The sequence below is a fragment of the Lathamus discolor genome, chromosome 7, assembly GCF_037157495.1.
Source record: "Lathamus discolor isolate bLatDis1 chromosome 7, bLatDis1.hap1, whole genome shotgun sequence".
Classification (NCBI taxonomy): domain Eukaryota; kingdom Metazoa; phylum Chordata; class Aves; order Psittaciformes; family Psittacidae; genus Lathamus; species Lathamus discolor.
The window spans coordinates 6,772,027-6,784,984 of NC_088890.1; the positions used below are offsets into that span (position 1 = coordinate 6,772,027).

Genomic DNA, 12,958 nt, shown 5'->3' on the forward strand with positions numbered 1-12,958 from the left:
GCACGTTGGGGAGCACTGCAGCACGCTGGCCACCACTTCTCTGGGTTTTTTGCATGTCAGCACCAGCAGGGCCGTCTTCAGGCTGTTGCGGGCTATTTCTGTGCTGACGGAGGGCAGGTTTCTGTAGATGGCCCACGTGATGTTCAGCACCTGCAAGGGACACATGGGTGGCAGTGGGGAGCGGTGTCAGCAGGGTGAGCGTGGCTGTTTGCCCAGCGCCACCTGGGTGCTGCTTCCATTCCCAGTGTGATATGCCAGCTTGAGATAGTGTCAGTGCTGGCCAGCACAGAGCCAGGACAAGAACAGTCCCCGGAGGGTCGGTGCGTCAACCGTGCCACCGCAGGCTGCTCACCTGCCTTGTCCGGAAGTCAGTGTGTGGCACGACGGTGTCCACCATGTGGGCAGCCATGCTGATGCTGTAGACCCCTGGGTTTGTCAAGGTCTTCATGGCCATGAGGATGATATCTGCCCGCTCAGAGGGCTGGAGACAATTTGCAAACCCCTGCGGGATGAAGGACAGGGAGGACTGTCACCTAGAGCATCCTGGCTGTGCAGCGAGAGCGGGACGCAGAGCCAGGCCGTGCTGGGAGGAGACCAGCGGTGGGGCTCAGGGTCCTGCGGGGACCCCGAGCTCGCTGGGGCCTTTGCCTGGCCCCTGCTCAGGAACAGCACGAGCCCCGTCAGCCCCATGCACCGGGTGTCCCTTCACTCATGCTGAGCCCCGGCCGGGAGCCAAAGGCACTTCTCACCGAGAACATCTGTCTCAAGTCTCTGGTTTTCAGCAGGTGCCAGGTGCGCATCTGTCCCCTGCTCTGCTGGAGCTGCCACCGCCTTATCTTCGGCAGACAGGGGTACCTGCCTGGGGAGCAGCAAAACCGGGGTGCTCAGAGAGAGCCTGCAGGGCTGGAGGTGCAGCTGAGAGTGCTGGGCTGAAAAGTCACTGGCAAAGAGAGGCCTGGACCCGCACAGGGCCAGAAAGCCCAGGGAAGGCCCAGGGCTAGCGCGAGTGTGGGCGAGGGGAAATGGCTCTTCGGGCTGCGGGCAAGCAGGTCGGATCTGGCTTTCTCTTGCCAAGGAGAGTGGCCCCTGGCTGCCCATGCCCGGGGGAACCCAGCCCCGCACGGCTTCTCTTACTTAGGTGCAGCAGGGTGAAGCAGTACAACAGAAAGAGAGCTTCTGCAGCCTCAAGGCAGGTCCCCTTGTTCTTGCAGGCGCAGCAGAAGGTGAGGTGCCCCACCATCTCCCCCATCGTCACAGTCTTCCAGCACTGATGTTGGAGCTTTGGGGTTTGCAAAGAGCAGGAGCAGGACTGGGGGAAGATGGGCACAAGGTCACCTGGGCACAAGGAGAGCCTCAGCCGCTCCCAGAGCAGCCAGGCAGCAGCCCAAAGCAGGGCAGGGCTGCTGGCCCCAGGCTGCTGCCTGTGCCCTGGGAAAGAGCACGAACAGGGAAGGGCAGAGCCCCTGCTGCTGAGCTCCTGCAGGCCGGGTGCTGCTGGGGCTCACGGGCACGCGGCTGGGGCACTGGGGCTGCCCAGACCAGGAGCTCAGTACCTGTGGCAGGGGGTAGGTGCTGAAGAAGCTGGCCAGCCTGGCAATCCGTGCCAGGGCCCTCTCCTGCACCACGGCCACCTCCGAACTGATGAAGGGCAGCAGGAGCTGGGAGGAGAAAAGCTGTCGGTGAGCCAGAAGGGGGGTGGCACAGCACAGCTCCTCGGCAGCGCCTGACACGGGCACGCGTCCTTCTTGCCCCTCGCAGCAACGGGCTGTGGCCAGGCGGGTCCCCACATCCCACTGCTGCTGCTGCTGCTGCCCTGCTGCTGTGCACCCACCGCCCCTCCGAAAAGGTCCCTGCCTGCACGCGCTGCCCCTGAGCACCCCGAGGCTTTGGGGTGACCCCTCCCTGGGGACCTGTGGTGGGGCTCCGGGATATGGCCCGTGAAGCCGCAGGGGGAGAGCGCCAGGGCTGGGCTCCCCTTTCCAGACGGGCAGCTGCGCCCGGAGGGTTGTGCAGTACAGGCAGTGGGCGAGGACCTGGGTGCGCTGGGGCAGGAGAAGGGGCTCTGGCAGCAGCCAGGAGGAAGGGGCTGGGGGGGGCACCGCTCAAGCTGGAGGTCACTGCCCAAGGGGACCCTGTGCCAAGGCCAGACCTTGAAGATGTTCTGCAGCTCCTGGATGCCGAGGGTGCTGGCGCTGCGCACCAGCACCTGTAACATGCTGTCCATCGCGGACAGGGTCTGCAAGGGAGCAGGGTCTCGAGGGCAGCCCTGGCAGCCTGGGGGAGCAGCGCAGCCGTGGCCCTGCTCTGAGCAGGAAGGGGGCTCGGGACAGGGAACTGCTGTGTCTCACAGCAGGGCATACCTTGCAGTAGAGCCAAGCCTCGGGGCCCTGGCTGTCCTGCGGAGGCAGGTGGAAGACGCTGCAGAAGCAGGCTTCCAGGAGGCTGTTCTTCTTCAGAAGCAGCCCCACTCTGCTGCAGGGACAAGGAAGAGCTCTTTGCAGGAGGCAGACCCAGGGGTTGGAGACCTGGGCTGATCCCCACGTTACAGGGGCCATCTGAACCCCTCCTGACCCTGACATTGGCCTTCGGGAGGAAATTCCTGTGCCACCCCCTGCCCTGCTGCCTGCCCCCTCGCAGTCCCAGGTCTGTGGTTGCCCATGGGACGGGGCTGATGGGGCATTGGGCGCTGGGGACACCGAGCTGTGGCTGGGCATGTACCTCAGGGCAGCGATGGTCAGCATGACTTGCTGCCGCACCGTGGTGTCCAGGCGATCAACGGGCTCCTCTTGCAGCAGCACCTGAGGGGCACAGCGGTGTGGATGGGTCAGGACAGGGCAGCTCCTTCATCCAGCGATAGCCCGTGGGGCTGTCAGAGCCCATCCTGGCACCCCCAACCATTAGCAGTGGTCCCAGCCACGCAGCAGGAAGGGCTGCGGCCATCGCAGAGCACAGGCTGGCCAAGGGACCTGCAGCCGGGCCATGCACGTGGCTCTGGAGCATCGCCAAGGATGCAGCCCCAGAGCGCCGCTCGCTCCGCTCGCACTCCCTGCCTGGCTGAGCCCTCTGCTGCCCCAGGGCTGTGCCGCTGCCCCTGCCTCAGCCTGACCGCCCATCCCCTCACCTCGAGGGTCTCCGCCAGCTCAGGCTGGAAGAACGGCAGCGTGCCGCACAGGGAGGGGTGCGTGCTGCTGGTGGTGCAGACGGTGCAGACGGACCCCAGAAACTTCAGCTTCTGGTCTTCTTGCTGCCAGCCGGGAGGGGACAGACGGACAGACATTGTCAGGCAGGAGAGACAGACGGGGGGTCCATAAGAGCCCCCAGCACCTTCTGAGTATGGGACGGGGGCAGAAAGACCGTGGAGGAGACACAGGCACAGCCACATGGAAGTGGCCATGGATACCTTTGGTCTGCTCCTGATGGATGCTATGATGGTGTCCAGGCTGTTCTTTTCCTCGCTGGACATGTCTGCAGTAGAGATGCATAAACCTGGCCAAGGGAGAGCAGGCCGGGCTGGAGGGCAGGCAGGGGGGAGTAGACGAGCCCTCTGCCCGGCTTCAGGGATGTCCCCAGCCCTGGCTCTAGGCTGGGACACGGGTGCCCCCCGTGCACCCCAGGGGCGAGGGTGCGATGCGGGAGGGCAGCAGGGGAGGGAGCCCCAGTGTGCCCCAAGGAGGGACACCCGGCACCAGGGGGAAGAGGGAGTTCCTGGCCCAGGGATGCTGTGGTGGGGCTGTTCCCTGGGCTCTGCGCTGCGGGGCCGATGCCTGGCTGGGGACTGCAAGCGTGGGACGGGGCAGGGCAGGGTGGGCAGCCCCTGCCCGCGGCACCCGCACGCTCACCTCTACGCATCTCGTTGCACGTCGGCCCGGAGCTGGGAGCCGGGCCGGCTTCGTCCTCCTCCACCCGGGCCAGCCTGGGTTGGCTGGGGGGTCTCGCCTCCATCCTGAGGGAGGGAGGGAAGGGGTGAAGGGGACCCCCACCACCAGAGCTGCCCTGCCAGGAGTGGCGGGGCAGAGCGCTTGGTGGAGCTCCTTGCTCCCACCATGTCCCTGAGACACTCTGCAGGCAGGGCCGGGTGACAGAGCACCCCGATGTCACCCCCGCTCAAGCTCCTGATCCCCCCCTCCACAGCACCCCTCCTGTGACCCCAGAGCCCCGCGGAGCCCTCCTTGCCCCAGGGCGGTGGGACTGACTCCGCTTTCCCCCTTCTCCCGGCACGGGGTTGGGGCTGGGAGCACCCCCTTGTCCCAACCCCACTGTCCCCTCGCTCCTGGGGACTGGGGCCACCCCTACCTGTGGCTGGGCCTGGGCGCAGCCTGTGGCCCTCAGGCACTCGAAGGCTCTTCCCTCTTCCACAGGAGGCCCTGGACACGGCCCAGGGTCTCCCGTCGCGTGAAGGCTGCCGAGCACGCAGGGATGCCGGGTGCACACCGTGCGCTCGGCCACTGCTGCAGCCGCGCTGAGCTGGGGATGCTGGGGTCCCCCTAACATAGCCGGTCCCCCGGTGACGGTTGCCAGGGCCATCAGTAATGGGTCAATTATGAGTCAGTGATGGCGCCTACCGGGGATCCCTGCCCACCTCAGCCCCGCAGACACGGCCCGGTTGGCAGAGCCCCGGGCAGCAGGAGCGGGCTGGGGCAGGAGGGAGCGGGAAGGCGCGGCAAGGAGCGGGTTGGAGTGGGCAGGCGCCCGCTGCGGGGCTGGGTAAAGCCAGCGCTGCCTCCTCTGCCACCAGGACCCGCCGTGGGTCAGCAGGACACGCCGTGGGTCAGCAGGACATGCTGTGGGTCAGCAGGACACGCCGTGGGTCAGCAGGACACGCCGTGGCAGCGAGCTCGTCACCGAAATCCGGGAAATAAACTCCCTGACCAGAACGACAGCTTAGAAACCCGACGCTCCTTTGTTAGGGCAGCGGGTGCATGGGGAGTCGCTCTGCCTAAGGCACGCCGAGAAGGGCCAGTTCCCAGCTCAGGCATCATCACCACGCACGCACTCATCGTAACGCGGGAAACGCGCACCCAGTTCCCGTTACTGACGCACGTGGCGATGCGGGCAGATGAGGCCGGGGCGCAGGCGCCGCGCGTTTGAGGAGCGGTCTCTGGGGGCTGCGGTGCTCGTCTGGGGAGAAACCCCCTGACTCGTTTTCCACTTTCATGGAAACCCCTTAGCCAGGGCGTTGGGATGCGTGTGGAGTCTTTCCAGTTAACCCCACGTTCCTGTTTGCTCTAATGCACGACCCCGAGAGGCTCCTCGAGGTGTTTCCTTTTGCAGCCATGTGCCTGTTTCTCAGGCGTAGCAACAGCAGGAGCCGGCACTGGGTGAGAGGAGACCCCCGGCTCTCCCGCTGCAGCCGGCCTCACCCGGGGAACCGCAGCCCCCGAGACACCGAAACACCAGTTCCGGCACCCTCGCCGCGCTGTCCGCGCCTCGCTCTCTGCGCCCAGTGAACCCCAGCTCCATGCGGTGCCAGTGGCGGGGCGCTCCGCCGGGGGACGCGGCACCGGCCACGGCCACCGCGCGGGCCGCAGCCGGCGGGGAGAGGAGCGCGGCCTCCGGCCGCCAGGGGGCGCGCTGCGGGCGCCGAGCGGTGTCGGCGGCGGAAGTGATGGCGCGGCGGCAGAAGCGGTGGGTCCGGAGGGGCGGCCCGGGGGGCGAGCGGGGCGGGAGCGGCGGGGTCGGTGATGGGCAGAGGCGGGGCGGGGGGGGCAGTGATGGCGGCAGCCATGAGGCCGGGGGCGGGTCAGTGGTGGGCCCGTCACTGAGGGGATGGGTGACGGGTCGGTGGTGGTCAGTGGCGGGTAAGTGATGGATCAGTGACGGGGTGGGGGCAGGGATCAGCTGGGGGATGCCGCTCAGGTTCGTGCACCTCGTGTGGGTGGCAGTGATGGGGGATGCAGAGCGGGTGCCGTGGCAGGGGGCTGCTGCCCGTAGGCCGTGTCCAGCAGCGTGGCTGCCGCTCCTCCCACTGAGCAGCCTGGGGAAACTGAGGCACGCGTGGCCGGATGGGCACCGGGCGAGTATGGCAGGGCCCCTGCAGTGCGCTGCCGGTGGGGTGGGCAGCCAGGTGCACGTGTCGGTGAGCCAGAAGGGGGGTGGCACAGCACAGCGCCTCGGCAGCGCCTGACACGGGCACGCGTCCTTCTTGCCCCTCGCAGCAACGGGCTGTGGCCAGGCGGGTCCCCACATCCCACTGCTGCTGCTGCTGCTGCCCTGCTGCTGTGCACCCACCGCCCCTCCGAAAAGGTCCCTGCCTGCACGCGCTGCCCCTGAGCACCCTGAGGCTTTGGGGCCATCTGAACCCCTCCTGACCCTGACATTGGCCTTTGGGGCAATCCCTGTGCCACCCCCTGCCCTCTGTCTGCCTCCCTCTCGGCCCTGCCTCTTGCTGCCAAGCAGTCAGAGGGGACCTGGGAGGAAGGGGAGGTTGGAAACAGGTTACTCCTCATAGTACACACGGATTTTGCCCCAGCTCAGGTCACCTTCCCAAGTACCCCTCGAGAAGTGCTTCGAGGCCCTGGGAGCTGGGGGTCAGGAAACCGAGGAAGGTGATGCAGTAGGTAAGGGATCATGCGGGTTAGAAGATTTCGGCAGACGGATGGGACCTAGGAGATAGGGAAGGGATAACGCCAGGCTCGCTAGAAATGAGGCAGGGGGTAGCATGCCGCTGTTGGGGTCCAGATCCACAGAGCAACTTCAGTGCATCTGTGCCAGTGCCCGCAGCATGGGCAACAACGAGGAGGAGCCGGAAGCCCTTGAGCAGCAGGGAAATCCCGACATCATCACCATCACAGGAACGTGGTGGGATGATTTGCACGTTTGGGGTGCTGCAGTGGATGTCTGCAGGCTCTTCAGAAGGGATCGGCAAGGAAGAAGAAGTGGTGGGGTTGCGTTGTATGTCAGGGACTGCCTCGACTGCCTCCGACTCATTGTCGTGAGTGAGAAGGCTGAATGTTTGTGGGTGAAGATGAGGGGGAAGGCCAACCAAGCTGGGCACTGCCATAAAAGATAATAAAAAGTCCTTCTACAAGTACATTAGCAATAAAAGGAAGGCCCAGGAGAACCTCCATCCTCTACTGGATACCAGGGGAAACCTGTTCATTGGGTCAGTGACGGATCAGTGATGGATTAGTGATGTGGGGGTCAGTGATCAGCTGGGTGATGCCATTCAGGTTCGTGCACCTAGTGTGGGTGCGGCGTGGATTGCAGTCAAGGGGGATGCAGTCTGGTTTTGGTGCTGTGGCAGGGGGGTGTCATGTGGGGCTCTGAACAGATGTGTCATTCACGCTGGGGAGGCAGAACCAGGCACTGCAGTTGGCCATGAGCCTGGGTTGCTTCCTGCCGCGCAGGCACTGAGGGTGCAGGAGGCGACAGCAGCAGGCAGGGTGAGTGTGAGCATGGGCGGCAGCAGGCAGGGTGAGCGGCAGGCAGGGGGGGCAGCTGGTAGGGAGCGCAGCAGGCAGGGTGAGTGTGAGCATGGGCGGCAGCAGGCAGGGTGGGTAGCCCCTGGGCTGTGACTGGAGAGGGGCATGCATAGTGGGGAACTGGGCACCGGGGCTGGCGATGCTTGGCAGGGCCCCACAGGCAGAAGTGGCAGGAGGCCAGACATGGGGGCAGAAGCTGCTGGTGGGGTCCCTGGTGTGGGTTTGCTGTGGGGAGACAAAGATAAGCATCCCCTGCCTGAGCATGCTGAGTGGGCCTTGGGGTGTTGCCTGGTCTCCAAACCAGGCAGGATGGAGGCTGGGATGGGAGCCAGAGGTCTTCGGCCTGGAGGGTGACTCTGGGGACATCCTGAGAGTGTGGGGGAGCAGGGCCAGGCCCTCCCCACCCGCGACAGGGGGAAGTGGAGTAGTTTGCTCACCCCCAGCTGACACAACAGTGTGGCAGTTCCTCCTGCCCTTTGTGGCTTGTCTTTGCAAGAGGAACGAGCACTGGGCTGGGAGAGGGGTCCACACAGGTTGTAGTAGGGGGTTTGTGACCCCTCAGAGGCTGACAGGGCCCACCCCAGAGCCCCACATGCCACTTCCCTGCTCCGGTGCTGTCATTCACCCTCAGACCTGTCGTTAACCCCCCTGAACCTATCCTGCCGTCAGCTGGACAGCCATGGCTGCACCGAGGCCGGAGTGGGCTGGGGGAAGCACCCCACCTGTCCCCTACTGCCTCTGACCTGTGGCCTGTTGGTCTCCCACCAGTGAGAAGAATGGGCTCTGTGTTGGAGGAGCTCACCCTGGTCCCCCTGCACCAGAGGCCAGAGCTGCTGGAGGCCTGTGCTGAGCTGCTGCGCGAGGAGTGGGGAAAGAGCCGGGCGTCGCGGCTCCACACGCTCCAGCGCTCCTCAGACTCTTTCCCCACCTGCCTGCTGCTGCTGCGGAGCCGGGGCACTGCCGAGGCCCCCTGCCAGCTCGTGGGCCACGTCCGGCTCTCCCGCGTGGCTGCCCGGCCCCGCAGCCTCTTTGTGGAGAGCGTGGTGGTGGCCCGGGCACTGCGGGGCCAGGGCTACGGGCGGCGGCTGATGGAGGCCACCGAGCGGTGGGCCCGGGCCCGGGGCTTCGGCTGCCTGCACCTCACCACCCACGACAAGCAGCATTTCTACGCGCATCTGGGCTTTGTCCTGGGCGAGCCGGTGCAGAGCGTGGCCTTCCTCAGCCCCACCATACCCGCTGAGGTGCTGCGGCTCTTCTCCACCTGTCCTGGTGCCGACACCACCACCACCACCACCACCACCACCACCAGGCCAAGGCTGCCTCCTGCCCCTCCACCTCCCCTCCCGCCCCCCGCTGCTCCCGCACCACCCACCCCGCCGCCGAATGTGATCTGGGCAAGGGGGGTGCTGGCTGAGAGCAATGTGCGCAGCCTCCTGGAGACCCCCCACCGCGATGCCAAAGGGCTGCCCATCTTCTGGATGAAGAAGGACATTTGAGGGGCCTGGGCTCTGAGCCAGCGATTAAAGCAGTGTGGGCAGGAGCTGCCCGCCCTGGTACTGCCTGGCTGCTGCCATTCTTCAAGTCTGGCACCAGTTCCCCAGCCTCCCCAGCCCCATTGCTGGGGTGGGTACTGGTGGGGAGGTGGTCCCACACCCTGCCCTGCCTGGGCACATTGGTTCTGCTCCCACCAGGCCCCCAGCTCGCCTGGCTGGGGCCCTGGGACTGCCAGTATGGCAAGGAGCCAGCCCCATGCATCCTCTGAAGGTACAACCAATCCCAACAGCTCTGTGCAGTCTCACCAGTGTGTCCTGCACCCATGGATCTCACTGTGGGGCAGCTGGGGGTGACAGTAGACCATGTCTAGCAGCACAACTGCCACTCTTCCTACTGAGCAGCCTGGGGAAACTGAGGCACGTGTGGCTGGATAGGCACCGGGCGAGTATGGCAGGGGCCCCTGCAGTGCGCTGCCAGTGGGGTGGGCAGCCAGGTCCCCCCCCACCAGCGCAGCTGGTAGCAGCAAGGGCCAGAGACATGGCATTGGAAGGTCAACGAGTGTCTGGGCTGCGCCAGGGGATTAGCAATGTCCTTGCTGCGTCACTGGGCCTGTTCCCTGCCTAATCCCCCACCCCAGTGACTGGCCAGCACGGGAATCTTGCCCCCTGCAGCACCGCCCTGATTCAGGGCAGAGAGTTCCTGCTTTGACTCCACCGTGGTTCTTGGGGGGCTCAGTCTCTCACCAGGGTTCCTGGCCTGGGTAGGCTCTGCTATGAAATGGGGGAGAAGGGATCTCATTAGTTGATATAAATATCTCAAAGTTGGGTGCCAGGAGGATGGTGCCAAATCTTTTTAGTGGTGCCCAGTGACAGGACATGGAGCAATGGCCATAAACTGAAAAACAAGAAGTTTCACCTCAACCTAGGGAAGAACTTTTTTACATTGTGCGTGGCAGAGCACTGGAACAGGCTGCCCAGTGATGTGGAGTCTCCCTCTCTGGAGACATTCAAACCCTGCCTGGACACATTCCTGTGTAACCTGGTCTAGGTGGCACTGCCTGGGCAGGCAGTTTGGACTGGATGACCTCCAGGGGCCCCTTCCAACCCCGATGATTCTGTGCCCTTGCTACAGGCAGGGGTAGGAGCCAGCAGTGAAACTGATGTCCTGGGGTTGGTGGCTTGCAGTGCCATGTCAGAACAGTGGCTGTGGTGCAGGCAGAGCTCTGGCACCAGGGCACAGCAGGCTGAAGTGCCCACTGGCGGCACTGAGGCAGCAGGTGTCCAAAACCCCCAAGTTTCTGGGCCCCATGGGATTTTGGGGCTGGCAGCATGCCCCTGTGGGACAGCTTGGCCCATGTGGCAAATCTTGCCCACATGCCGGAGCAACGGTGTCAGCATGAGCAGGGTACTCATGCATGGCACTGTGCCCAACTGCTTTCCTTTCCCCGCAGGGTGCTGGCCCAGCAGGATGGTGCTGGTGCTGGCACTGTGGGCCTGCATGGTGCTGGGCACAGCAGGCGGGGAGAGCCCGGCAGCGGAGCCTGTGGCAGGTGGTCAGCCTTTTGTGGTGGTGTGGAACGTCCCCACCAGTCGCTGCCAGCACCACTTTGGCGTGGGGCTGCCCCTTGGCAACTATGGCATCATGGAGAACCAGGATGGCCGCTTTGCTGGCCAAAACATGACCATCTTCTACAAGGACAAGTTTGGGCTGTACCCCTACCTGTCGCAGCAGGGCATACCCCACAATGGGGGCATCCCCCAGCGGGTCCCCCTCAGCGCCCACCTCGCCAGGGTGGCTGGAGACATCCGTGACCTCTTGCACCCCAATTTCCATGGCCTGGCTGTGGTGGACTGGGAGGAGTGGAGGCCCCTCTGGTCCCAAAACTGGGGGAACAAGCGGATCTACCAGGCGGCCTCGGAGCAGTGGGTGCGGGACCAGCATGGCCTCCTGCCACGGCGCTGGCGGCTGCGGCTGGCACGGTGGCAGTTTGAGCGGGCAGCACAGGCTCTGATGGAGGAGACGCTCCTGCTGGGCCGGACCCTGCGCCCGGGAGGGCTCTGGGGTTTCTACCGCTTCCCTGACTGCCTCAACAGCAACTGGGCCAAGGTGGCCAACTACACCGGGCAGTGCCGTGCAGCAGACGTGCAGCGCAATGACCGGCTGCGCTGGCTCTGGGCCTCCTCAGCCGCTCTGTACCCCAGCATCTACCTGCCCCCAGCACTGCCGCCTGCCCTGCGCCAGCGCTACGTGCACCACCGGCTGCGCGAGGCTCTGCGCGTGGCTGCCTTCAGCACCAGCGGCCTCCTGCCCGTGGTCGCCTACTCTCGCCTGTCCTTCCGCCGCTCACCGCGGTTCCTGGAGCCGGTAAGCACCAAAGGGCTGGGGCTGGCAGCGGGTGTGCCAGCGGTCCAGCTCAGCACTAGGGGACGGGCTGTGCCCCCCAGCCCAGTCACATCTCTCTGTCCCTTGCAGGCTGACCTGGTGCACACCATTGGGGAGAGCGCAGCACTGGGTGCGGCTGGGCTCGTGCTCTGGGGAGACATGTCGTATTCCCGCTCAGCTGTGAGTATGGCCCCTCGCTGCGTCAAAGCTGGCATGGGCTCTATGGGACAGCCACGTCCCCTGTGCCCACCAGGGAGGAATGGCTAGAGGGGTCTCAGTGCCAGGGTGGGTTCTCACCAGTTCTTTCCCCCCCCAGGAGAGCTGTGCCAGCCTGCGCCACTACATCGTGTCCACCCTGGGTCCCTACGTGGCCAACGTGACGGCAGCCACCTGGGAGTGCAGCTACAGGCAGTGCCATGGGCATGGGCGCTGTGTGCGCCGGCAGCCCCATGACCTGGGCAGCCTCCTGCTCTTTGGCCCTGGTGCTAACCCACTGGCCTCCTTCCGCTGCCACTGCTACCGTGGATGGGCTGGCAAGGGCTGTAACCGACGTGTCCAGCCCAGCCCTGCCACCTCCTGCCCGGCACTCACCCATGTTCATGGCCTCTACAGGCACAATGACCTCCCACCCTCCGACACCTGCCTGCTGCAGGGCGCATGGGGCTGGTGACAAGGGTAGGGCACCACAGCGGTCCCCTACCCCAGCAGTGCTGCTGCCTCATGCTTTTATGAATTTTATTAAATAAATCCTCCTGGCACAGCAGGCATGGTCCTTGTGGGCAAAGCTGGGCGGGCTCCATGGTGCCCCCAGGATGGGCACTATCGCTATTGCTGCTGAGAGGCAGCAGAGACCCCATTTTGGCTCTGGATGGACCCGCCGGTGCCTCAGTTTTCCTGCACAGGCTCTGTTCTGATCTCACAGTGAAGTGTCAGCCCCTTTACCCTGGGACGGCTGCATGGGCACCATCACACAGGCTGCTTTCCCCTTGCCATGCTGGCACTATGCTGCTGGAGCCCTGACTGCACCACAGGGCCCCCCTCCCCACAGCTATTTTTACCTCCCCCCAACTGTGTTTCTCACTGTCCTATTTTAAGCGACACAGTTGGCGCACCGGGAACCCAGTGCCCGGCTCCCAGGGCCCCGCACCACCTCACTGCCCACTCCTGCTGCCCGGGCACAGGGAGCCATGCCCAGGGAGGCTGGAGAAGGTAGGCTGGGAGTGGGCTGGGGGGGGCCCTGGCACCCGGGGGGACTCCGTGGCACCAGGTCCTGGGGTTAGGATGGAAGCAGTAGCCAAACGCTGCCCTCTGCTGTGGGCATTGAGGGCAGCAATGTCTGCCTGGGCAAGAAGGGGTTCCTGGAGGGGTGCAGGCGCAGGGCAGCAGGATTTGGGTTTGGGGAGACAGCAGGCAGCTGGCTGGCACAGCCCCTGCACCTAACGTCCACCAACCCCTGTGACCCTCAGATGCAGCATGATGGGGAGACCCACAGGCCAGTCCCCAGCCAAAGGCTGGGCCCTGGGGAGGGTCCGGGGGTCCCTCGGGCACCAGCTGAGCTCCCCCCCCCAGCTCTGACACCTGCCAGCCCCACCGGTGTCACGCAGCACCCTGATGGCAGCGGCATGGTGCCAGGCTGCCCTGCAACACACCACTGACCCGGG

General features: G+C 65.1%; 2 protein-coding genes across 7 annotated transcripts; both read left to right on the top strand.

Annotated features, from left to right (window-relative positions):
• The first annotated feature begins 5,719 nt into the window (after positions 1–5,719).
• NAA80 (N-alpha-acetyltransferase 80, NatH catalytic subunit) lies at positions 5,720–8,977 on the top strand. Of its 5 annotated transcripts, none has more exons than XM_065687477.1 (2): positions 5,720–5,798; positions 8,190–8,977. In XM_065687477.1, the coding sequence occupies exon 2, from the start codon at positions 8,198–8,200 to the stop codon at positions 8,915–8,917; it is 720 nt and encodes a 239-aa protein (XP_065543549.1). In that variant the 5' UTR covers positions 5,720–5,798; positions 8,190–8,197; the 3' UTR covers positions 8,918–8,977. The 5 variants fall into 5 exon arrangements, with proteins under 5 accessions (XP_065543549.1, XP_065543551.1, XP_065543550.1 ...); XM_065687479.1 differs by lacking the exon at positions 5,720–5,798 and adding an exon at positions 5,849–6,557; XM_065687478.1 differs by lacking the exon at positions 5,720–5,798 and adding an exon at positions 6,574–7,382.
• Positions 5,720–12,060, top strand: HYAL3 (hyaluronidase 3). Of its 2 annotated transcripts, XM_065687476.1 has the most exons (4): positions 5,720–5,739; positions 10,366–11,279; positions 11,388–11,477; positions 11,614–12,060. In XM_065687476.1, exons 1-4 carry the CDS (start codon positions 5,724–5,726, stop codon positions 11,965–11,967), a joined length of 1,374 nt encoding a protein of 457 aa, XP_065543548.1. In that variant the 5' UTR covers positions 5,720–5,723; the 3' UTR covers positions 11,968–12,060. The 2 variants fall into 2 exon arrangements, with proteins under 2 accessions (XP_065543548.1, XP_065543547.1); XM_065687475.1 differs by lacking the exon at positions 5,720–5,739 and having other exon boundaries at positions 9,064–11,279.
• Positions 12,061–12,958: the final 898 nt, after the last annotated feature.

Bases quoted from the DNA above. Each gene is read 5' to 3' on its own strand.
- NAA80 (XM_065687477.1), top strand. From the start codon at position 8,198: ATGGGCTCTGTGTTGGAGGAGCTCACCCTGGTCCCCCTGCACCAGAGG.
- HYAL3 (XM_065687475.1), top strand. From the start codon at position 10,104: ATGTCAGAACAGTGGCTGTGGTGCAGGCAGAGCTCTGGCACCAGGGCA. The intron at 11,280-11,387 runs GTAAGCACCAAA...TGTCCCTTGCAG, and splicing joins CACCGCGGTTCCTGGAGCCG to GCTGACCTGGTGCACACCAT. The intron at 11,478-11,613 runs GTGAGTATGGCC...TTCCCCCCCCAG, and splicing joins TGTCGTATTCCCGCTCAGCT to GAGAGCTGTGCCAGCCTGCG.